This window comes from Zootoca vivipara, chromosome 12 (genome assembly GCF_965207765.1).
Source record: "Zootoca vivipara chromosome 12, rZooViv2.hap1.1, whole genome shotgun sequence".
NCBI classification, from domain to species: domain Eukaryota; kingdom Metazoa; phylum Chordata; class Lepidosauria; order Squamata; family Lacertidae; genus Zootoca; species Zootoca vivipara.
In genome coordinates, this window is record NC_142595.1 from 25,610,716 (window position 1) to 25,634,636 (window position 23,921).

The following is a 23,921-nucleotide window of genomic DNA, read 5'->3' on the forward strand; positions in this document are numbered from 1 at the left end:
GGGTGAGAAGTCAAGGGGGCAAGCTATTCTCAAAGGTCTGGCTCTCCTGTTCTGAAGGTTAAGCCACCCATGTCTAGCATTTTCTTCTGCATAGGATAGTAAGGCACACACCAAAATTTTACACCTGCAAGAGACTTGGGGGGGGGCATTTTAAAAGTGGAAACATTAGCTGAAGCCTTGAGACCTGGCAACCCTTTGCTAGGAGTGACTTGCAGCTGTGCAGTATGCAAGCAAACATGGTGGTGCTCTTCTGAGATTTTCCCAAAAGAACAAACTTCAGAGACCTACAGGGAAAAAGCAGCAGCACTGATAGGAACACATATATTTAGGAATTCCAACATGTCCTGGGCTCAGCTGCCCTTGCTTTGGGGCTAAAGAAGACAGCCTAGAACAGAAAGCAAGAATGTGGTTTCTAAACTTTTACATGGGGAGTGATCACTGCTGCAGAATGGTGCTGGTGTTTGCCTTTGTAACCGATGGCCAGTCAGCTCACAATTTTGTCTGTTGCTGACCACTGCTCTATGGTATCCAGTTCTGTATATACGCTTCTAAAAATAGTCTTTAAAAGCTCAGACCTATCCAGTCCTTACTTACAAGGGGAAAGGCCTTGACTCCAGAAGGCACAATCTTTTTGAGAGCTAAGATACTCTTCTCTTACATATTATATGGGGGGTATTTTTTCCCCCACTGAACTGTTGGAAAGTAGACAGGTGTTTTAAAGAAAATCAATGGGCGGCAAAAGGCAGGATGGGCAGCGGGGATTTTGGAACACAAAAAGTAGTCTTCAAATTCTATCGTCGGAGTAAACTTTGATAGCACATTTCAATATTCCGCATACACTGGTTCTAAGACTGAATCTTCAAGGAATTTAGAACGTTCTGGCAAGGAACAAAGTGGCACAGGACACTGGGTCTGAACCAAACCCCAAGGCAGAATATTTGAAGCAGGGGTGGGAGGTTGTGCCTTCCAGATGTTGCTGAACTATAACTCCCACCTTCCCTGACTGTTGGTCATGAAGGATAGAAGACCACAGATTCCTCACTCCTGATGTAAATGAAACCAGTGTTCTCTTCCACAATGCCTATTTATTTCAATATCTTGGGCTTCTACAAGAACTTCCCTTCAGACTGGGCCCATGATGGATCAGGTCTGTCTCTGCCCCTTAATGGTACCCAAAATGCCACCACAGACTGCAACCTCACATTGGTGTATAAAAGGCCTGCCTCTAGATCAGTGTTTCCCAACCTTGGGTCATCAGCTGTTTTCGGACTACAACTCCCATCATCCCTAGTTATAGCAAGACCAGTGGTCAGGGATGATGGGAATTGTAGTCTGAAAACAACTGGAGACCCAAGGTTGGGAAACACTGCTCTAGAGGAAGCTACCCCAATCAGGCCCACATCCTGGATTCAGCAGAATGCAATTTATCTCACTTAGGGGAGCTGAAATCCAACCAAAAAATGCCCCCCCCCGTATACCAAATTCACAAACTCCAATAATTACTCAAGACAAATAGTGTAGAAAATGAAAACCATTGTACAGTACAATTCTCAGATATACAAATACTTATGACACAATTGATTTTTGTAAAAGTCACCCACAGCAGAAGACCTTCAATGTACCCACAAGCTGGAAAACACAGGTTTCAGAGAGAGAGATTGAACAGGGCAAGGGGTCGGGGCGGAACAAACTTTAGAAATGGCACAAGCCATTTCCCCACACCACAAAGTCTAAACGAGTTACAAGCCCGTCTTGTGTTACTTAGGGAATTTCTTCAGTTGATGCTAATGGTCATCCCCCCTCACCTTTGTGCATGCAAGGAGGGGCAGCTCCAGAAGGCTTCTTCACCAGGCTGTTTGCCCTGACTGAGAGGGCTCCCTGGTTTCTTGGCAAAATTCATACTTCCACGTCTCTTGTGCTGTTAATTCCCCCCCCCCCCCAAATTCTGCTCCCCGGGGACTGGCTGTAGGTACAGCAAACATTCCACATTGTTTTAAGCAATAATTGAATCCACCATCTTGACAAGACAGAAATGGAGGCAACGGAATAGGGAGCACTGGGGCCAAGCTTAGTGCCACGATCTCTAACCTGGTGCTGTCCGGATAATTTGGACTGTGACTCTCATCAGCCAAGCTCAACATGTAAGGAGACTGAAGAACACACCACTTTTCATTGAGCTGGCTCAAGAATCTTTAGTAGGGGAAGCAGGAAATCCAAATAGCCTCTACACAGACATCATGCCTCTGAATACCAGTTTAATGGAAACCAAAGTGGGGAGGAGTGTTGTTGCACTCGTGTCCAGTTGGTCCCTGTGAGAACATGATGCTGGACCACTGGCCTGATCCAACAGATTCTTCTTATGTTCTTACCATGTGTCTTTGTTGCACATCCCCAGGGATGTTTCGCTGTACAAGACTTAACTGAAAGGCAGCCCATCCGCCGCAATGAGGTTTGTACAGGAGAACTTCCCAGTAAATTGTACCCCCATGAGTTGGATTCATCATCTCAATTTCTGCCGCCCTTAATGGCACCTGGAGCCAGACATTGACGCAGCCGCTATCACCTGCTTATTGGTAGGGCTGCCTCTATAGTAGAAAGAGGCAGGGCACAGAAAACCAGTGAGGACCACAAAAAAGGTGATTGGTGCACTAGATCAAAGGCCAGTGGTAGCTTTTCTCACCACTCTTCATGAGAAGCCCTCTGTTGCATTTTCTTCTACATCCCAGCAGTCTTTGGCTGGCTGAGGTTAAAAGGACCATCCTGTCCTAGTTGCTTTCGGACACCCTCCCAAAGTAATGAGTGATTGGTACATGGCCAGATTCCAAAACCAAGGAACATTCAACAGAATTCTCCAGGCTAGGCATCCAAAAATCAATGCAACTGCACGGGGAGTGAGGAATAACAAAACATTTCCAAGAGCTGGGGGCAAAGTGCAGTTTGAAAGATAAAAAAATTATAGTCCTCACAGAATTAATTCGCTGAGTACCATTGCCCTGCTTTAGGGCTTTGTGCATTGTTTCTCGGTCTGTATAAATTACAGGAACTGAGCAATTTTGCACCATTTCTCCCATTTTGCATAGTTATTCTGCATTTCCGATTGTCATGGACAGGAGAAGGAGCTAAGCGGAGTCCATCTCCAATCTCTGGAAACCTTAATTTAGACCCCTCTCGGGCTTCTGAGATTTCCGCAGGCATTGCGCAAGCACATGTTCAAGCACATATTAGCAAAGTTCTCTCTTTTAAAAAGCAAAAAGGAATATGGTTCTCGGGAAGCTAAATGGCTGCACCCATAGCTACACACTGTGGCTTTCCCGTTCTCCAATGTAATAGGTGGCATGCACCCAGCCCCACCTGGTGGTGTGAGGAACCTCTGGCCCACCAGATGTTGCTGAACAGCAACTCCTAGCAGTCCTAGCCGGCCCACCCAAGAGGCAAGGTGAGGCAACTGCCTCAGGTGGCAGATCCCAAAATCAATCTTTATTTCCCCCCCCTGTTCCTGATGTAAATCTTCATCCCTTCTTCCATGGTGGGGAGGCGAGTGAGCCATTTTGTGGTTCGTCTCAGGTGCCAAAATATCTTTGGCCAGCACTGTCTAGCAGGCCTGGCCAATGGTCAGGGATGATGGGAGTTGTCGTTCAGCCATTTCTGGAGGGCCACAGGTCCCCCCTACATGTTACATATTGGTTCTATGGGGTGACTTAACCTCTCCCCTCTGAAACAACATGCCAGCTTAGCTTCTCATCTTCCCTTTTCACCCATTGCCTCAGAACAGGAAGCCACAACAACCACCAGGGCATAAAATGTGGCGCTATACAAAAAGAGAGTTCAAAACATGGAGTTTTTTCTTAGGAGGAGGGAAGCACTCCAAAATTATTATTCTCTCTCTCTTAATTAAGATGCTCAACTGTTCTCAGTTGACAATGGGAAAGTTTGCCATGCTGTCCAAGCCTAGAAATGAAGTTGGTTCTAGTTCCTCACCTGCTTCTTCTGGAATCTTCTTGAGAGGGCAAATGTGTGGCAAGGAACACCACAGGGGGCTCTCGCCACTAGGCAACATTGTTTTCTTCTTCCTCCCCAGACCCCACCAAGATGTTGTGTTTAAGGAACATCACCATTCCCTCCCCACCAGTTTACTCTGTTGTAAGGACGCAGGTGCCCCTGAACGTCAAGGAAGCACATTCCCTTTTTACCACTGTCATTAAATGACCAATAATAGAAAACACACCACCGTTTTATGCGACACCCATGCGTTGCCCTCCTGTTTTACAACACATGATCTCATGGTTCTCCCCCTCCCCACCCCACGTCAGTACCCTTAAGTTTTTGTTTTTTAAAAAATGTACCTAAACAAAAAAAGTATCGTTCCACCTCTTAGTTCTTTAGCCCAGTCAGTGGTCTGACCCTCTTTGTCTTGTATTCAAAGGTAGAGGAAGACGGGGCAGATGAGCAGCCCTTTTCCCCTGTATGTCAGGCACGTCCAACCCCCAAGAGACTGAGATCTACTCCCAGTATTAAAAAAACTGGCAGTGATCTACCCCCTGTCATTGCCAAGTGTTGTTGAGCTTTTTTGGGGGTGGGGGATCGATCAGGAGCACCCCGGCGATCGTCCTGTTGTACATGCCTGCTGTATGTCAAGTGACAGTTGAGCTGGGTTGCCCAAACTGCATGGCAGGAGATTGTCACAAAACAAAGTGCTTTCGCCCAACTGCCAGGACGAGAAGGAGCGGCCTAGTAGGCCTCAAGAGGGTTGTGCTGAGGCCAGAGTGAATCCCACTCATCTTGCATGCATGGATAGTTTGTTTGTTTGTGTCCTGAGCTGCCTAAATATCAAAAATAGGTTTCAGTGGTGACAGGGGAAGAGTCCTCACGCAAAGTCCTTGGGGCGAGTAACCGATTCGGCCAGGCCTAGATACTCCAGGTTCTCTGCCGTCGGCGTGGTGGCGAAGCTGTTAGTGGCAAGAGCGGCAGAGCCGGCAAAAAACTCTGCTGGGTTGTTCTTGGGAGTCTCCTGGTTCCAGTAATATAGATTGTCAAAGGCCTGAGGCAAAGGGCTGACCAGAGGGAGGTTGCAGGGCGTCAGGTACTCTGGGTTTTCCACCACGTTGCTGAAGCTGCTGCTGCTATGGAAGGCATTCTTTGGTTCCTTGATGAGCCCGTTCTTGCCCAAGTGACCCTTTGGCTTCTCTAGGGTGGATCCTGGCGGTCGAAGGCCTTTGCTGGATGGAAGGCCGTTTTCTGGCTGGTTCACATACTCTGCAGGGATAAGAAAAATCCAAAACAAATGGCCGAAACCAGGACGTGGTGACTTCCACCAACCTTCCATAGGGTTGCCAGACTCAATAGAGGACAGGACTTCTGTGCCTTTAATTGCCCTGCTCTCTTTTGAGTCTGGAAACCTTAAAGAGAAACCAGCAGACCCTTTGTTTAACTTCCAAAGTAAAGGGTCTGCTGGTTTCTCTTTAAGGTTTCCAGACTCAAAAGAGAGCAGGGCAATTAAAGGAACAGAAGTCCCGTCCTCTATTGAGTCTGGCGACCCTAACCTTCCACCCAAACTAACAGCAAACATGGCTTTCCAAGTCCTCAAATAGGACGCCGCACTTGCTACTGGCAATCCACAGCCACATGGGCTAGGAGCTTGTTTTTGAAACAAAACAAAACCCACACCAAAACACTTTTTCAAGATTCCCCAATTGAAATTTTTGTAAGTACATACATTACGAACAAGGCAACATACCTGGAACCATGCTGCAGGGCACGGGTGAATTGTAGTTCTTAGCATCTGGGCTCTCGTTTTCATTAATCGAGGCGCCAGTGGGATCTTCGCAGTAGCGCTGCAGAGTGCTTCCTGTATAGTCCCCTTCGAGCAAGTCAGGGATGACAGCTCCTGGCTCTTCCAAGAGAGGCGGGCCCAAATAGGGGTACTGAGCTGGTTGCTCGGGTTCATCCTCATCCATTGGAGTCTCTGTGGTACTCTGGAAAGGGGGAAAAACAGGTGTGTGCTTCAGCATTGCCTGTGAAGAACACGTGCCAAGGAGAAACCTGATCGCCAAGGGTAAGTGTAAGCTGAGAGTTCAGGCTTAGGGACCATTTTGCAGCCCTGGCCAGCAAGAAAGCAGATTTGAAATTCTGGGGAGGGGAATTATACTCTGAAGTTCTATGATAGGGTGGCTAATCTTTCTTGGCTGAACTGCCACACTGAAGGTTCACAAGCCCTCTGATTTTGCCCCCCCCCCCCGAAAAAAAGCTAGGTGGTCTTGCTGGGGGGTATAAGGTAAAAGGTAAAGGACCCCTGGACGGTTAAGTCCAGTCAAAGGCGACTATGGGGTTGTGGCACTCATCTCACTTTCAGGCTAAGGGAGCTGGTGTTTGTCCACAGGCAACTTTCTGGGCCATGTGTCCAACATGACTAAACCGCTTCTGGCACAATGAAACACCGTGACCGAAATCAGAGCACATGAAAATGTTGTTTACCTTCCCACCACAGCAGTACCTATTTATCTACTTGCAATGCCGTGCTTTCGAACTGCTAGGTTGGCAGGAGCTGGGACAGAGCAACGGGAGCTCACCCCGTCACAGGGATTCAAACCGCCAACCTTCTGATTGGCAAGCCCAAGAGGCTCAGTGGTTTAGACCGCAGCGCCACTCACTCTGTATACAGCCTGTATGCTATTGGCTAGTCACCACCTCTCTCTTTTGCAAGCTTATTGACATCTTTCATACAGGAGTTTCCAGCACATGCACTTTACAGGAGAGAAGGGCATGCCCACTGGGAAGTCCAGCCTGAGAAAGATACAAACTGGTTTTGTCCATTATCACCGTAAACTGATAACAGCCACATGCTTACCCTGTTTGAGGGGATCCTAGAGCGATAGTCAGCAGATGCCTCGCCATTGAAAAAGCCCTGGTGGGGTACCAAGTACTCTTCAGCATCCACCAGATCTTGCATGTCTTCTTCCTCTAGCAAAGTGCGGTAGAAAGTGCTGTCTATGGGGCTGGCAAGACCCATTTTATCATCGTTCTGCCAAGGAGGAACAACCAAAAATATTAATGCACATGCATGTTCTAATAAACAGCAGTAAGTATTTGTGGCTTTGAGAATTCCACTGCTCCTGCAGGAGGAGTGGGCTTAGGGTTCATCAAAGTAGTCCACATAGCATCTTCTCCATAATTCTTACAACAACCTTGTACAGTAGGTTAGTGTTATTATCCCCATAAGGCAGTTGAGTGGACTGAGGCTGGGAGAGGGAGAGGGAGGCATACCTAAAATACCTAATTGTTTTGTAGAAGTGGCAATATATGAAATGGGGATTATGGGGTTCCTAGTGCACTCTCTTAGCAATTCTATGACACTAAGGGCTCACCAACTTCTGCTTGTGCTGTGGCTAGAAAGCTTGGGTCCAAGCGGTTTTCCTTGCCTCATTCCTTTCCAAAGGGAAATCCACTCCTTAGCAATATGTAAAGGGACCCCTGACCATTAGGTCCAGTCGTGACCGACTCTGGGGTTGCGACGCTCATCTCGTGTTACTGGCCGAGGGAGCCGGCGTACAGTTTCCAGGTCATGTGGCCAGCATGACAAAGCCGCTTCTGGCGAACCAGAGCAGCACACGGAAACGCCGTTTACCTTCCCGCTGGAGCGGTACCTATTTATCTACTTGCACTTTGACGTGCTTTCGAACTGCTAGGTTGGCAGGAGCTGGGACCGAGCAACGGGAGCTCACCCCGTTGCGGGGATTCAAACCACCGACCTTCTGATCGGCAAGCCCTAGGCTCTGTGGTTTAACCCACAGCACCACCCGCGTCCCTTAGCAATAGATCAGAACAAATGACAATCCGGGGAAAACTCAAATTGCCACTTGCTCTGAGCGAGTGCTAAAGAGCAGTTTCCCCCTGGGGAAAGCAGCAGGACAAGAGGAAGTGTGGGAAAGCCCTAAGTTAGCCCTAAATCTGGAACGTTTTGTTTCACCTCTGTGTCTAAAGTAAGCAAAGAAAATTGCCACTATGGGTAGGGGACACAAACCACAAGACCTGGACACATGCCACCTTAACAGCCAACTGAGATTTTCCACACAAAACACCAATGTGTGCCTGCTAACCCTGTTGGAGGCAAGTACTATCTACGTACAGGTGTACTGCACAGCAGTGCATTCTCTGTAGGAATCTTGCAGTGTGAGAAGTGGCCCAGGCACAGAGCTCCTCCAAGAGTCAGCTGGGAAATGCTTCTTTTTGTGATTTAAGAAGCGTACGAGTCCTTACTGAAATGGCAATTGGCACTATAAAAACTGCAACGCTAATCAGATCCCAGTTGCCTATTTGTTTTTGTGCCTAGAAAACAGACCACCACTAGCAGCTGCATAAACTCCTGGGACACCTCAGTCGGTAAAGCACGAGACTCTTTATTGTCAGAGTTGTGGGTTCAAGCATTGCAGGAGGTTGAACCAGATGGCCCTCATCGTCCCTTTCAACTCTACAATTCCATCATTCTAACTCCAGAGGACTCAGACAAGTGAGCCACACCATATGCTACAAGTGGGTAAAGAACACCATACACAAACAGCCATTTGTTAAGCTGGTTTGGGAATAAAATTCCCTCCCCCCAGATCAATCTGATCCCAGGCATGGAAGAGACTCTAATACACCCAGGCCCAGTTAAAACAGGAGTCAGACAGTATATGTGTTCAGAAGCCTCCAAATGACTGTAGCAGCAGCAGCAGCAGCAGCAGCAGCAGCAGCAGCAGCTATCAGTCTCTGCAACCACAGACGCCATCAGCATCACTCCTCGCTTTTGGCAATGCCTTGCTTCTCCTAGCAGTAGATTACACCAGCTGCGAGCTGTTCATGGCCTGTTTGTGGGCTTCCTGGAGGTATCTAGTTGAACACTGTTTTTGAGGCAGGAGGGTGGACTAGATGGGTTTGGTCTGCTCCGGCAAGGGGCGTTTTACGCTCTTGTGTTTATTCCTTCCCTCCCACCATTTACCTACAGCTGAGCAAGATGCTTAGTGAAGGAAAATCCCCTACTAGAAAAGCTAACCAACAAACTTAAACTAGCATGGGAACAAGCAAAGGAGGACACCTTCATTCCAGTATGGTTCCCCTTTATCACATACACAGCACAACAGGACAATGACCTATCTCAGCAGCAGCAGCAACAACAACAACAACAAATGAATCAATATGGCTAACATGACGCAACAACCGACCCCTGGCCCACCACACACATACATACAAACAAGCCACACTGCAACCAACTTAACACAACCAACCAAGTTCTGGACCCCCTAACCTCTCACTGTGTGTGTGTGTGTGTGTGTGTACACAAATGATATATTCACATGACGCTGACACAACCCCTACACTAACACTAGGCAATAGAATGAAATAACAAAAAAACACCCCATTTTTCTCCCTCCCTCTCTCTTCCCCCAATTGAACTTTTCTCTGCTTATTTGTCCATTTTGCAACATAAGAAAATCTTTCATAAAAGCTAATTTAACACAGTGGAGGAAAATTCCCTTTGAACACAGCCTAGGTCTTGGCAGGATGAGAGAGGCTTTCCCTACCACCACTCCTGGCTCACCTGGATGACCACGAAACGCTGTGGATCCCTGGCCATTCGCGTGAATTCAGTGACCAGTTCTCGGAACTTGGGCCTGCATTCCGAGTCGATCATCCAACCTGTGTAGCAAGCACAGCCAGCACTTGGAATGAATTAGTTCGGTTTAATCAAGTTCACTGAATTACTCAAAAATTACCTAAACTATCCCTGAAGGTAGCTCCCATAATTGACAGGTAAACCGCATATGAATTAAGTTCATTTGGGGCTAGAACTCTGAATGATTTCTAGTTCATCTTCATTATCTTATATGTGTGCTTTTCTTTACTCTTCGGAAGCTTTGGGCCTTTAAGATTAAACACCACAATTGTTGGGGGAAATAAATTAAACCATTCACATTTGGCTGTGTGTTTTGGTATTTTCTTAAGTATATTTTATACTTCAGCACAGCAGCTTGTAACATTATGAATGCTGAAAAACAAACGTGCCAATGTGTCTCAACAAATGAAACTGATTTGTAAAAATGTTACGGTATGAGAGATGTTGCAGAAATTTTTGTAAATCAAGAAAATCTTTAATAATTAAAAAAACGTGCCGAGGATCCACTGGGTGAAGTTGAATTGAACTGGCTACTGAACACGAACCGAACTAGTTCATTTTGTCAAAGGACAAATGGGAACTGGAACCAGCTCCTTTGTAAAACGAACTTTCAAGCTCTGAATACAAACGTTTAGCCAAAAGGTTCAAACGCCAGAAAACACAAGTTCGAAGATGCAGACCTTCTTAGGAGGCACCATCAAGATCCTCCAAGAAAAAGTTATAGCTCAACTTGCTGGCACTCCACTTCCCTTTAAGGGCTATGGGGTGCCAGCGACAACAAAGGCTGCAGTAACCAAGGGCCTTGCACCCCTTGCCCCTACATTTTATTGCAACCCTTTTTCCTTTCATGCAAGACCTCTAGCTTCTTACATTTCACCATGATCATGTAGACATCAATGGTGCAGATGGGAGGCTGTGGTAACCTCTCTCCTTTCTCCAGCAGGTCAGGGATCTCTCGGGCTGGGATTCCATCATACGGCTTGGCTCCAAAAGTCATCAGCTCCCACACAGTCACACCTGGAGAGACAGGCAAGGGGGTCCCGTCAAGCGCCAGCTGACGTCTCACCGCAGGAATGAACAGGAGGGTCCCCACGAGCCCCCACTTACCATAGCTCCACACGTCGCTTTGGTGTGTGAAACGCCTGCGCAAGATGGACTCCAGGGCCATCCATTTGATAGGTACCTGGGCAAGGCAAATGGCACAAAGTTTACCACTGTGGCATCAAACCATCCCTCTTGTGGGTTGGTTCCAAGCAGCAGCTGTGTGTGTTTGTGTGGGGCAGGAGAACAGACAAAGAAGAGGAGTTTGGATTTGATATCCCGCTTTATCACTACCCTAAGGAGTCTCAAAGCGGCTAACATTCTCCTTTGCCTTCCTCCCCCACAACAAACACTCTGTGAGGTGAGTGAGGCTGAGAGACTTCAGAGAAGTGTGACTAGCCCAAGGAGCTGCATGTGGAGGAGCGGAGACGCGAACCCGGTTCCCCAGATTACGAGTCTACCGCTCTTAACCACTACACCACACTGGCTTATGGGCCTAGTTCTCAGGGAGCGAGTCAATCTGCACCTGGGCGCTACCACCACAAGAGGGCAAGCCTAGGGACACAGGATGGAATCCTCCTTCACAGAGAACGCTCTCCCTGTACAGTGATACCTCTACTTACGAATTTAATGAGTTCCAAACGCACATTTGTAAGTAGAAAAAATTTGTAAGTAGGAATGCATAGGAATGCATTGGGAGAAAAAAATCGTAAGTAGAAAAAATCCTATCTAAACCGCATCCAAGATGGCGGACGGAGCTCCATTCATAAGTAGAAACATTCGTAAGTAGAGTTATTCGTAAGTAGAGGTACCACTGTATATAGAAAGCAAGCATGCCAAGCTAAGAGGTAGGTCACAGACCTTTTCTCCAACAGGCTCATTTTCTAGAGAGAGAGAGAGAGAGAGAGAATTGCTTTGCCTGCAGAATCATTCGATCACGTGTTGCATCTCAGACACAGGCTCACTACTTCAGCTGTTGTTTATAAGAACCAGGCCTGATACAGTACAGTGATACAGCACCTGCTTTACATGCAAAACCTTAAGCCCTGCCACCTCCAAGCAGGACTGGGCAAGACCACCCTGAGAACCAGAAGAGTCATTGCCTGTCAATGTAGACTGGGGTTAGCCAACATGGTGCCCCCACCAGATGTTGTTCAGGTCCCAGTGCTTTTTTTCTATTAAAAAAAATGTTTAGAGGTACTCTCATTTTCCTACTCATATTGAAATACTGCCCCTCAATGAGGCCAAACTTAGATTCACAAAATGTTTAGGGGTATGCGTACCCCTGCGTCCGTCCGTCCCCCAGAAAAAAGCACTGTCAGGTCCCATCAGCCCCAACCAGCAAGAGATGATGAGCCTTTGTCCAACATCATCTGGAGGGTGCCACATTGGTTACCTCTGATGTAGACAATACCAAGTTACATGGGCCAACTGTCTTGAGTTGGTATAAGGCACTTTCCCATTTACTGCCTAGTATAGGCATCCCCAAACTGCGGCCCTCCAGATGTTTTGGCCTACAACTCCCATGATCCCTAGCTAAGAGGACCAGTGGTCAGGGATGATGGGAAATGTAGTCCAAAACATCTGGAGAGCCGAAGTTTGGGGATGCTTGGCCTAGTAGTTCAGAGTGCTGGGAGACCAGGGTGCAAATCCTCACTCATCCATCCATCTCACTGGGTGTCCTTAGGCTAGTCGCTCACTCTCAGCCTGACCTACCTCACAGGGTTGTTGTGAGGATAAAAATGGACAGGAGGAGAGAACCACATATGCCACCTTGAGCTCCTTGGAGGAAAGGCGGAATAGAAATGTAATAAATAAATAAATTTGCCCGGAGGAGGCAAAACCAACAGTGTCGGTGCACTTCTACTACTACTCAAATGATATGTAACTCCACCCATCTCTGAACAATTCTGATCAACGTTTAGGGTGCTCCTCAAAGGGAGGTGCACCCTGGACTTGCTCCATAACTGTGTTCTCTGACCAACCTTCCCTCCGTCGGCATGATATTCTGTCTCATCGATGTCCAGCAGCCGAGCCAAACCAAAATCTGTGATCTTCACGTGGTTTGGGCTCTTCACCAGGACGTTCCGGGCAGCTAAGTCCCGGTGGACCAGGCGGACATCCTCCAGGTAGTTCATACCCTGAGAGAGAATGAAGAAATGCTGGTAACTATCCCCTTAAAGTTGAGCCAAGGGGAGCTGTTTCTAGAGCTCTTAAAAACACATAGGTGCAACAATAGATGCCACGCACCCTCCGTCTCAACTGCAGAAGTGGAGAAAATAGTTAACATCAATTTCTAATTTCTGTGGCATCGGCACAAACTTGCTAAACTTGCTTGCAGCAGTGAAAGGAGGGTTCCTGTGGGTGTTCTCCTACCCTCCATGCATGACTCAACTAGTTTATTCCTTTTCAGCAGCTTACAAAACAAACAAAAAATATGCTTGAAAATACAAAGCTACTTTATACTAAACCAGGCAACCGTTCCCTGTAGCTCAGTACTATCGGAGAACAGCTTTCTAATATCTCAGACAGAAGTTATACTCAGTCCTGCTGTCATTCCTCTAACTGGAGATACCAGGAATTGATCTTTTGCAAGCAGAGCACACATTCTACCATTAAGTTATGTTGGATTATACACTTCACATCTCTGCAAATGTCAATGCTTTAGGAGCGGCAGTGAGGGGTGCGTGTGGATGGATTTGCAGGCAATAAGCCTAAATATAAGTGGCTTGTTAAAAGCTGGGATCAGGGGGCTGAACTCATAAGGACTAGGAACTTGCTGCAAATTTAAAATGCAGAGAGAGACTGGATGCACATATTCTGCGTTTCCTCCCAAGAGCACTCGATTCAGCGAGGCACTTGTATTTGTGGAGGAGGAAGAATTTCAGCAAGTTACGTCCATTTTAATACCGCAGTGCTGGGACAAGTGTCACTTGCTGAAGTCCTCCCTTTGGAGTGGTTCATATAAGCACAGGAAAGCCTGTTCTGTAATGAGCCCGCCAACATCACCAGCCACAATAATAATAATAATTTATTATTTATACCCCGCCCATCTGGCTGGGTTTTCCCAGCCACTCTGGGCAGCTTGCAACAGAATAATAAAACAATTGATTAAAGATTAAAAGCCTCTCTAAACAGGGCTGCCTTCAGATGTCTTCTAAAAATCTGGTAGCTGTTTTTCTCTTTGACATCTGGTGGGAGGGCGTTCCACAGGGTGGGCGCCACTACCGAGAAGGCCCTCTGCCTGGTTCCCTGCAACTTGGCTTCTCGCAACGAGGGAACCGGCAGAAGGCCCTCAGTACTGGACCTCAGTGTCCGGGCAGAACGATGGGGGTGGAGACACTCCTTCACGCGATCCCTCACAATGCAGCTCTCTTCAGTTAGCACCTCCACCGTGACCCTATTTTCTTCTTTGATTGTCGGTTTGTGATTCTACCACCCCCACCTTTAAAGAGGAGAAAGATGGGGGAGGATAAAGCAAGGACAACTGAACGTGGGCGAGGAGAGGAGGCGGGTCCTGAAAAGGGCGGAATACAACTGGCTAGGCAAAGTCGCCTGCCAGGCGGACAATCACCATGAAGCCACGCCCCCTGCACTGAAGCTCTGCCTACCTTTGCTATCTGCACACACCAATTGAGGAGGTCCTGGGATCCGATGCGGTCCTTGTTCTCCCTCACGTAGTCCAGCAGGCAGCCGTAGGGCATGAGCTGAGTAACCAGCTGCACCGTGGAGGTGAGGCAGATCCCCAACAGCCGCGATACGTAAGGGCTGCCTACCCCGGCCATGACATAAGCCTCCTGGAGAGGAAAGAAACAGTGATGGAGATCAGGGAGAAGAACTCACACGGGCCAGACTTCAAGGAGAGGTTTCTATCCCTCTGGGGGTGAGGGAGCAGTGTGTTTGAGGGAACACATCCAGGAGGGGTTGTTAATCCAGTCCCACTAGACTCCAGGAATTGCTGGATTCAGCCACGGCAAAAAAAAAAAAATGAGTGACGACGACGGGGAAGTCCGTGTAAGTTGCTTGTAACTTTGGCCAACAAAAAGTGTTTATAGACTGTTTTGAATCTGCGGCATTCCCAGGATAATGAGGAGAATTGGTGGAGAGCATGTTGCACCTGGCAAGAGGCAGAAAAGATCTGCCAGGAAGCACAGCAAATGGAGAAACCGCAACATCCTTGGCTTGGCTTTGAGAAGATGCTGAGATGAGATGTGCTTATGTGTCCTGCGTGACAATTAAGTCAACTGGAGGAATTTCGGTGACATTTTCACCCGGGGAAATCCTGAGCATATAGGGAAGGGTGGAGTTAATATTTTATTAGAGGTCTATTTCTCAGCTCCAAACTGACATAAAGGTCTGGTTGCACTGCTTTAAAGGAGAGGCCCACAATTTTTGCTTTCAAGGCTTATTCTCCATCATCTTACTGCCCCACCCCCTCCTGCGCCATTTTCGACAGTATCTCTCGATTGCAGGGTTACCAGATGTGGTGCCCTCCAGGTGTTGTTTTGACTCCAGGTCCCATCATCCCTGACCCTTTGGCCATGCTGGCTGGGGCTGATGGGAGTTGCAGTCCAACAACATCTGGAGGACAAGTTCTCCATCCCTGTGATTCAAGGAGTCTCCAAAGAAAAAAACAGCATGGAATAATGTCCTCCTAGTGAGAGAGGGAGGGCAGAATCCATACCGGGGCCAGAATTTAAAGGGAATAAGAATTGAGATAGGGATGAAAGGTGGAAACAAAGCTGGGCGGTATTGTGCTACAGTTAGAAAACGGGGAAGGGGGGCACAGCAGGTAAAGACGGGAGAGTGGTGGATAGGCGGCGAAAGAGTGGGAGTGGGATGAGGAGTAAAAATGGGTTATTTTCTGACTGGTTAAGGTGGTCCGAACTGGAATGACTTATGGAGCTGGCTGATGCATCTGGGAGACCCGGAGTCCAGAGGAAGGGGGGTAGAATTAGATATAAGTGGTTAAAGGCTATTACGATAGAAGAAATAATATCTGAATGTATTTTTTAAAAAATTGGGGTAGAAATTTTGAGGCTAAGGGAAGAAACAGAGATGGATGGAAAAATAAATTTAGATTTAGATTAATTAATGAATTTATAGGTTGAGGATAGTTGATGTTCTGTTTTAGATTAGAATTGGTTGTGAGATAATGGGAAAAAATGTGATAGAATGATTTAAGATGATAAAGGAAAATTGCTCAATTTAGACAGTGGCGCCTGCCCTGTGGAACACCCTCCCATCAGATGTCAAAAAGAAAAACAGCTACCAGATTTTTAGAAGACATCTGAAGGCAGCCCTGTTTAGGGAGGCTTTTAATCTTTAATCAATTATTTTATTCTTCTGTTGGAAGCCGCCCAGAGACGCTGGGGAAACCCAGCCAGATGGGCAGGGTATAAATAAATTATTATTATTATTATTATTATTATTATTATTATTATTATTATTATTTGGACCGTGTGGGGGGAATCAAGGAAGTCCACAATGTTAATTCAATGTAAGAATTGATAATGTTTTTCTTTTTCTCCCCCCCCCTTTTATGTTTTGTTTTTGCCAATTTTTGTATTTTGAATTGTTTGAAAATTAATAAATATTATTTGGAGGGGGGGGAGTTCTCCATCCCTGTTCTGGACAACAAGCCCCATGGATTCCACACTGGCATCTGGCACACTGAGACAATATCAGGGGTAGTGTGTGATCTTCATACAACAGGAGTGAAGAATCTGTGGCCCTCCAGATGTTTTTGAACTACAACTTTGGAAGGCGCAGCATATTCCTCCTTCTCCGTTTCTCCTGGTTTTGCTTTGCTCTGCTGGGAGATGCTGGGATCTTTTGAACCCGTTGACCCAGTGCAGTGAACTGGTAGTTATCAATTTATCTTCAACTTGATGCTCATGTGCTCTGCAGTTAGAACAGCAGCTGCAGCTACGGCACTTAAGCTGCTTTTCAACTAGGTGGGCTGGAGGGAAGTCCCAAGAGGATGTTAGAGCAAGCGAGAAAGCGCCGTCCGTTTCCAGAAACTGTGAGAAGATTCTCGAAGCATTGAGGTGCAAGATTGCCTAGTCTACAGCAACTATAAATAGCGGTGGAGCACTTATCTGTGGACATGTGTGATTCCTACAGAGGAGAGACTGCTGAGCTGAGTGCAGGCAGCACGTACAACTCAAGCGTGCCTTACTATCTGCATTGTAGTAAAGTTGCAAATAAGTCTTCTACCATCAAGATTGGTGTTGCCTTTCAAGTAAACAATGCTTGACTGAGCTTTACGGCTTCCATGAGTGTTTTATTGCCATCGGCCCTGCGCAACTTGATCCTTTCAACAAGCTGTGCGATCGTCACTCTGCCTTAAGAGCTAGCATACACACAAGGAAATGTTGCTGGGCCACCCTCAAGATTTACGATTGGAGGTCGTAAAATCTTCAGAGGAGGCAAGGTTTGGTCTGGTCATCATTATTAATGTGTGTGCCTCTGTGTGTGTGTACACATAGTTGCGCGCACACAGGCACACACACATACACTGTTTCATTCTTATTCAAACTGCTGTTAGCGTTTTATTCCCGTTGCACCACCTTGATTGTTTTTGTTCTTTTAGTCATAGTGCATTGCCTCACTGAGCTGCTTGGGTGGATTTTCCCACACTTTCTTGTGCAGTCGTTTAGGCTTACAGTACAAGTGGTGCATCAGGAAACAGTGTACCGTATTTTTTGTTCCAAAAGACGCACTTTTTTCCTCCTAAAAAGTAAGAGGAAATGTCTGTGCGTCTTATGGAGCGAATGTGTGGTCCCTGGAGCCGAATTGCCCAGGGGCTAAAGGCCGATCGTGCTTTTTCAAACAGAAAAAGAAAAAAAGAAAGAGCTAAAGGCTAACAAGAGGGAAAGAGAAAAGAACCCGCTCAGCAGCTTATTGCAAGAGATAGGGGAGGGAGATAAGAGAGTTAGCTCCCTTCCCGGCCCCTTGCCTAGGCCTCAATTGTTGTCTGCAGAGGCAGACATGTGACTGGCTGATAAGATTATCTGCCTGGAAACTGTAGAAATGGGTCCCTTTCCTTTCTTATAGAAGAAGCTGCAGAACTGTGAGTTGAACCCCATTAAAAACAGGATTTTTTTCCCTTTGCAAAGAAACTCAGCAACTTTGAGCTGATCCTAAAAAAGCTTTCCCCCTTTGCAAAAAAGATGCACAACTCTGAGCTGAACCCCACCCCCCAAAAAACCCGGGGCTTTTCCCATTTGCAAAAAAAAGCTGCACAACTTTGAGCTGATCCTTTAAAAAAATGGAGCTTTCCCCCTTTGCAAAATAAGCTTCCTCAAATATTTAATGGGGGGGGGGCGGCAAAGGCACCTAGGCCTTTAGGAGTTGGCTGCTATGCCTAGGACAATTCAAGAAAGCAAAATGTTTTTCCCCCTTGTTTTCCTACTCTAAAAACTAGGTGCGTCCTATGGCCAGGTGCGTCCTATGGCACGAAAAAAATACTGTGATTATTCTCAGTTAAAATCTTGAGCCTCAGGGACCTTGTCCCTGGTTCAGCTTTAGCCACTGGGCTGCAAATCCAAACCCGGATTAAGAGGGGTCACTGCGCCTTCCTCACTCACATCCAAAATCTCCTTGTTGGCTTTGGGCGAGGTGTTTTCCCGCAAGACTTTGATGGCCACTGGGATCTTCACACTCTCGCCATCTGGAATCCAAATTCCCTGCATGGATGGTTAAGAGAAAGAGAGCAAGATAAAGAAATGCACCGGGTTTTGTTTTTTTAAGATTATGATGATGATTACAGGGATATGGGAAGGAGACTGCCTACTACCGTGTTTCCCCTTTTTTAATACGTAGTCAGAAAGTAAGCCATGGCAGGGTTTTTAACCATTTGAGAGCTATAAGACATACCCCGAAAATAAGCCATACTTCCGCACCAGCTAGCAGGACCCAGCATGCCGGCCGCGACAGGAGGAGGAAGCCTGCCGGGTCGGGTCAGTGCCCGGAAGCGGCGGTGGCTGCTTTAGTGCCAATAAAGCGTGCAGCAGTGCCGCACGGAGCACCAGCCAGCAGGAACCAGCTCCTGCAATGCCGGCCGCGGCAGGAGGAGGAAGCCTGCGGGGTCGGGTGGGTGCCCAGAAGCGGTGGCGGCTGCAGCGCTGACAAAGCGTGAAGCAGCGCCGCACGAAGCACCAAGGGCACGAGCGGCAGGAGGAAAGAGAGAGAGGCTCGTTACTTGCGGCACTAAAACTCCGAATTGAAAGATGTGGCCTAGTGTGGCAATGCAGAAGCCACCGCAGGCTAAAAATGTGATTGTGGGACATCATGGTGTGCCAGAGGCACTTGCACACAGCAGCAGCCCAGACAGAACTCTTAAGTTAAATTGCAGTGGCCCTTCTAGCTGACAAAGGGAATCACATCCCCACCCCCACCCCCAGGTACCAACTTAATGGCTGCTGGGAAGATGCGATCACCACCTGGAACGGGAACATTTTGTGGAAAGGAGACACTTGGATCCTGAGTGAATGAGGAACAGGATTCAAGGCTTGATAGTTCAAACCAAGTCTCTGAAAAGGTTTCCAAAGTCCTCAAGCTGTTGGGTTCCCAGCCAAGGGCTTTCCCGCGCCACCTGCCCATGCAGCAAATCTAATCCAGCGCTCCTCACCTTGTACACCGTTCCAAAAGCGCCTGACCCCAACACCTTGACTTTTTTCAGTTCCGTCTCCTTGAGAATACGCATCTGTGCCTGGTTAGGCAGAGCTCCGCTGGGTGTCAATGGCTCCACCAACTAACAGCGTCAAAGAAAGTGAGGAGGGGTGCAGGGGGGGGTTAAGTAGAGGTTTATGGCCACCTACTAGGGGTAACGTAGCAGTGGATTTCCCACATCAGTAGGGGATGAACTAGAGGAGTTTTGAGGTCCCTTCCAACTCTATGATTCCACTGCCCCCTAGTTAGTCTCCCGTACAAGTATGTAATAAAATTATTTGGGGGGACATTGAGAAGAATGAGAACAAAACAGTGCTTGGGAGATTATTCAGCGGGGAGTTCCCTTTCGGACTATTTATACATTTAGGGTTTTTTTATACATCCACAGCAGGGAAGCAGCTGTCTTATCTAGCTTTCTGTCAGCTGTCTGCCGAAGTTCAGAAGCAGAGCATGAAGATGAACGCCTTCTCCGGAAACGTCTGGCAGCATTTCATATTCAGAGATACACTGCCCCTATACATGGAGGTTCCATTGAGCATGGAACGTACAGGGAGGCAATTCCCCACATGGGGAAATAAAGCAGCGCTTCTTAAAAGGCTGCTAAAGTTCAGAAGCACTGTGCCAAATCTCCCAGGAGCTCTGTTGCAGGCTCTCCCCACAACCCCACCCCAGGAGGAAAGAGGTTACGGCCGCCAAACCCTACCTCTGTCTCTTGCAGGAGACGCCGCAGAGTGTGCTTCCGCTCTTGCTGCTTCCGGCGCTTGATGCAAATGATGATGATGGACAAGAGAACGAGGACGAGCGCAGCACCCACCACCCCAGCTGTAATGGACGTAGCCTGGCTGGAAGAGGACAGAGAGAAAAGGGGGAAAGCCTGAAGCAGGGGTAGCCAACTTCGCCTGCAACTTTCAGGGGATGCGAACCGGCAGGCAGGCAGAGAAGCTGCGCCAGGCAGGGCTTAACCAAGCAGAGAAAGTGAGGAGGATGAGTTGCCGAGAGAAACTTTTTTGGGAGTTTCAAGTGCCAATTAGAGACCTGCCCAATTCCTCAGGCCTTTGAGTGAACCGTGGAACACTCAAGGAAAGTCAGCAGTCTCTCCTGATGTTATGGCTAATTTTCATCCCTCGTGGTTTTTATTTATATTTCAACAACAATGGACTCTCCGTATGCCACAGCCACAATAACCCGATTCTGGTGGGAACTAGCCGGAGCGGATATTTTTTCACAGGCACACGAAGGTGTGGGAATCAGCCCTACCAGAGAAACTGAAATATAAACTGAGAGCCTCTAGAGCAGGGGTCAGCAAACTTTTTTAGCAGGGGGCCGGTCCACTGTCCCTCAGACCTTGTGGGGGGCCGGACTATATTTTGGGGGAAAAAATGAACGAATTCCTATGCCCCACAAATAACCCAGAGATGCATTTGAAATAAAAGGACACATTCTACTCATGCAAAAACACCAGGCAGGCCCCACAAAAAACCCAGAGATGCATTTGAAATAAAAGGACACATTCTACTCATGTAAAAACATGCTGATTCCCGGACCGTCCATTTGTCTGCCAATTTGTGACTTCATGCATCTGATGAAGTGGATCCTGGCCCTCAAAAGCATATGGCATAATAAATGTGTCAGTCTTTAGGGTGCCACAAGTTTATTGGTTTTTACTGAATAATCTCTATCTCTCCAGCGAATCTTTCCAAATTTGTGGCTATTTACTTTTTCTGTACCACATTCAGCTCATCATGGGGACCGTCATGGGGACAGGAAAACATCCTTTCAAATACAAGCTTTTTTGTAATTGAAAGCTGAGGTTTCGCAGAATATTTAATTCCCTGATCACACATATTCATGGCTCTTAACATGGACTTCGTACTTATGATTGTGCCCAGAAATCTTCCATGTTCAGTAACTTCAGTAACATACGTGTATCTGAAGAAGTGTGCATGCACACGAAAGCTTATACCAAGCATCCCCAAACTGCGGCCCTCCAGATGTTTTGGCCTACAACTCCCATGATCCCTAGCTAAGAAGTCCAGTGGTCAGGGATGATGGGAATTGTAGTCCAAAACATCTGGAGTTTGGGGATGCCTGGCTTATACCAAGAACAAACTTAGTTGGTCTCCAAGGTGCTACTGGACACATTTTCCCCCCATATATTACAAGACACTTTATACTTTGTATAGGCTTGCATACCATCTTGACTTCCAACAGAAGACACATGGGATATAAATGAAAATGAGCTGAAATGTAATACCTGGGTTTCTGATCCACGGGGCAGCCACGTTCATCCCGTATTGTACACCTGGAAAAGGAAACACCAAGTTGTATCACACAACCATTTAAGAAATACCACTTCACTTGTTAAGGGGAAACAACAGGTGCCAGAACAGAATACAGCTCGCTACTTGCAAACATTTAGGCAATTTTAATTTCTTTTTCACTTTTGCATTTTTTTAACTGATTGAAACGACTGATAAATACAAAGTGTGGATAACTAAAAGCAATCTGATTATAAAGTGTAACAAGCATAATAATGTTCAGTAGAGCAGAATGAAGGAGATGGGCAACTGAATAAAAAGTTTGTTGTATGCGACAACAGCCGCACGGATACTACTAGCCCAGAGATGGAAGGAAGAAATAACCCTGACCAGAGAAGACTGGCAAACCAAGTTGATGGACTATGCTGAAAAGGCAAAATTAACTGGGAAGCTTAGAAATCAAGAGGGCAAGAACTTTAAAAAAGAATGGGAAAAGTTTACAATCTATTTACGAGAACATTGTAAGCAGGTTAAAACATTAGCAGGATTTTAACCACACTTGTAAACTAACGGAAAGTATGGATAATTTGGACGGATAAAACTTGGGACAGTATTGATATGCAGTTGTAAATATTATCATTTGGACCCATGGAAGGGATGGGAGGAAGTCGGGAGATTCAGAGTAATCTCGATCTTTGGATTTTGAATTGTTTTTTGCCGTATGTTTATGTTTTTTTAAAATCAGATAAAAAATTATATATATAAAAAAGAAGACAACTGAATAAAAGTTTGCAAGGCTTCATGAGCTTCTGGACACATGCAGTTATCACAAGCCACAGAAGACATTTCTAGAGCCAAAATTTAAAGGCGGCTTAAAAAAAAACTTTTAATTTTCGTTTGCTGACCTTGTTTCATCAAAGCCCGTATAGAGGCAGGTGGCGATGAGGACACCTTGGGCAGCAGATTTTTGGTGTCGCTCCAGGGCAGCCAAGTAAAAGGCTGACAGAAGTCAAAACGATTACTTGCTAAATTATACAGAAGGTGTGCTCTTCAGAGAGCAAACTGCTAACAGCCTTAGCATTTCTTCCTCCCCACTTCCCATCACCCACTAGGCAAAGGTGCTGGTGCCTCTTTTCCAGCAGGACCCCGCACAATCCAGAATGCGGCAGCTAGACTGGTGACTGGGAGTGGCCGCTGAGACCACATAACACCGGTCTTGAAAGACCTACATTGGCTCCCAGTACGTTTCCAAGCACAATTCAAAGTGTTGGTGCTGACCTTTAAAGCCCTAAACGGCCTTGGTCCTATATACCTGAAGGAGCGTCTCCACCCCCAGCGTTCTGCCCGGACACTGAGGTCTAGCACCAAGGGCCTTTTGGCGGTTCCCTCGTTGCAAGAAGCCAAGTTGCAGGGAACCAGGCAGAGGGCCTTCTCGGTAGTGGCACCCTCCCATCAGATGTCAAGGAAATAAACAACTATCCAACTTTTAGAAGACATCTGAAGGCAGCCCTGTTCAGGGAAGCTTTAAATATTTGATGAATTATTGTAATTTATTTTGTTGGAAGCCGCCCAGAGTGGCTGGGGAAAGCCAGCCAGATGGGTGGGGTATAAATAATAAATGTATTATTATTATTACTATTAACCATGTTGGAAACTCACGAGTGGGTGCAGTTGGTCGGGCAGATCTGACACATGCCTTCCCCATCGGGATACTTCCAGATGGGTACGAAAGAACCGTCCACCTTCACGCCGCTGGGACACTGCTCCACGCAGTAGGGGCCATCTTTGTAATGGGCACAAGCCACACACTGGTCTGCATCCTAAGGAAGGTAGAAGGCCGGAAAAAGAAAAAAAGACTTTCTGTAAGAAGAACAGGGGGGAGGGGAACTCCTCCCTAACAGCTGACCTGAATGGATCTGCATTCAATATCATCCTTACAATGCAAGGTGACTCGTTGCTGACATGACCCGTGACTGACATTGAAGCCAGAAACTTTGATAGGAATCTATGGATTTGGAGTCGCTAGGTCTGGGACTGTTGCAAAGTCGCCTCAGGTGAACAGTGCTGTTCTTGCACATTTTATTACCTAACGAAAGGAAAAGTTGGGTAATTTGGATTTTGTAACATCACGGGCGCATTGATTTCAATGGGCAAATTTAAGCACATGCTTAAGGCATGAGCCTCAAAGCTCTTCACTTTGGCTGGATCTCGCTCTGAAAAATCTGGAAGAAATGACTAATTGTGACTTTTTCTTCAGTGTCTGAGCCAACAACCTCTGAATAAAGCTCGCTCAGCTT

At 46.9% G+C, this 23,921-nt stretch overlaps 1 protein-coding gene across 1 annotated transcript in view; it reads right to left on the minus strand.

The window, feature by feature from the left end:
* Window positions 1–1,518: 1,518 nt before the first annotated feature.
* ERBB2 (erb-b2 receptor tyrosine kinase 2) overlaps window positions 1,519–23,921 on the minus strand; it is a 60,564-nt gene continuing 38,161 nt past the window's right edge. Inside the window, exons 15-27 of the mRNA XM_035134300.3 lie at window positions 23,284–23,444; window positions 21,621–21,668; window positions 20,070–20,208; window positions 19,326–19,448; window positions 18,283–18,381; window positions 14,302–14,487; window positions 12,676–12,831; window positions 10,757–10,832; window positions 10,520–10,666; window positions 9,575–9,672; window positions 6,845–7,018; window positions 5,735–5,972; window positions 1,519–5,253 (exon numbers count right to left, since the gene is read on the minus strand). Coding sequence (XP_034990191.3) covers window positions 4,865–5,253; window positions 5,735–5,972; window positions 6,845–7,018; window positions 9,575–9,672; window positions 10,520–10,666; window positions 10,757–10,832; window positions 12,676–12,831; window positions 14,302–14,487; window positions 18,283–18,381; window positions 19,326–19,448; window positions 20,070–20,208; window positions 21,621–21,668; window positions 23,284–23,444 — 2,034 coding nt within the window. The 3' untranslated portion in view covers window positions 1,519–4,864. The remainder of the gene's footprint in view (window positions 5,254–5,734; window positions 5,973–6,844; window positions 7,019–9,574; window positions 9,673–10,519; window positions 10,667–10,756; window positions 10,833–12,675; window positions 12,832–14,301; window positions 14,488–18,282; window positions 18,382–19,325; window positions 19,449–20,069; window positions 20,209–21,620; window positions 21,669–23,283; window positions 23,445–23,921) is intronic.